This window comes from Eimeria mitis, genomic scaffold (genome assembly GCF_000499745.2).
Source record: "Eimeria mitis Houghton genomic scaffold, Emh_scaff3091, whole genome shotgun sequence".
NCBI classification, from domain to species: Eukaryota; Apicomplexa; class Conoidasida; order Eucoccidiorida; family Eimeriidae; genus Eimeria; species Eimeria mitis.
Window position 1 is genome coordinate 6,179 of NW_013571437.1, and position 936 is coordinate 7,114.

Genomic DNA, 936 nt, shown 5'->3' on the forward strand with positions numbered 1-936 from the left:
CAGCAGCAACAGTAAGAGTAGCAGCAACAGCAAATGATGGCGACATCCAAGGTGATAGACACAAGCAACCAGTAGCAGCAGCAGCAATAGCAGCAATAGCAGCCAGCAGCAAGAACAGCAGCAGCAACCGAAGCAGGACCAGCGGACCCCGGCCCAACAATGTTAGTTTCACAAAACGCAGCAGCAGCAAAACCAGCAGCAGAAATAGCAGCAGCAGCAACAGCAGCAACAGCAGCAACAACAGCAGCAGCAACAGCACAAGCAACAGCAGCAACAACTGCACCCGCAACACCAGCAGCGAAGGCAACAGCAGCAACAGCAGCAGCAGCGACAGCATCTGCATTTGCACTTACGCATTGCAAATATTTTTCAATCCGTCTGTGATAGTCCAGTTGGAGTGTATCTTGTTNGCATTTGCACTTACGCATTGCAAATATTTTTCAATCCGTCTGTGATAGTCCAGTTGGAGTGTATCTTGTTTTTGTTTTGTTTTTTTTGCTGCTGCTCCTGCTGCTGCTGCAGTTTGAGTGCAGCAGCAGCAGCACTGACCGTCTCCAGGGGGGCCTCAGCAAACCGCTGCAGCTGAATTGCGTTGTGCGCGAAGGCCGCCATCTTTGTGCATTCATTTATATTATCGAGGTGAGGGAGAAGAGACAAAGTAAGAGAGGGCCACATACGTTTCTCTCCCCCTTCAGGTGTATAGGCAGCTTCAGGTACAATCAATCGGCCGCCATTGCTGCTGCTGTTGCTGCTGCTGTTGGCGTTGTTGTTGCTGCTGTTTGTTTTGTCCTGCTGCTCCTGAGAATCAGATGAACTCATACGTTGCTGCTGCTGCTCTTGCTGCTGCTGCTCAGAGCCCGTTGATGCCTGACGAAGAGATCCTTCATCCTGCTGCTGCTGTTGCTGCTGCTTGCTGCTGCTGGTGCTGCTGCCGCT

At 51.4% G+C, this 936-nt stretch overlaps 1 protein-coding gene across 1 annotated transcript in view; it reads right to left on the reverse strand.

Annotated features, from left to right (window-relative positions):
- EMH_0062150 (uncharacterized protein) overlaps positions 1-819 on the reverse strand; it is a gene marked incomplete at both ends in the record, with an annotated part of 5,395 nt that extends 4,576 nt beyond the window's left edge. The window contains one exon of the mRNA XM_013497999.1: positions 425-819. Coding sequence (XP_013353453.1) covers positions 425-819 — 395 coding nt within the window. The remainder of the gene's footprint in view (positions 1-424) is intronic.
- Between the last annotated feature and the right edge of the window lie 117 nt (positions 820-936).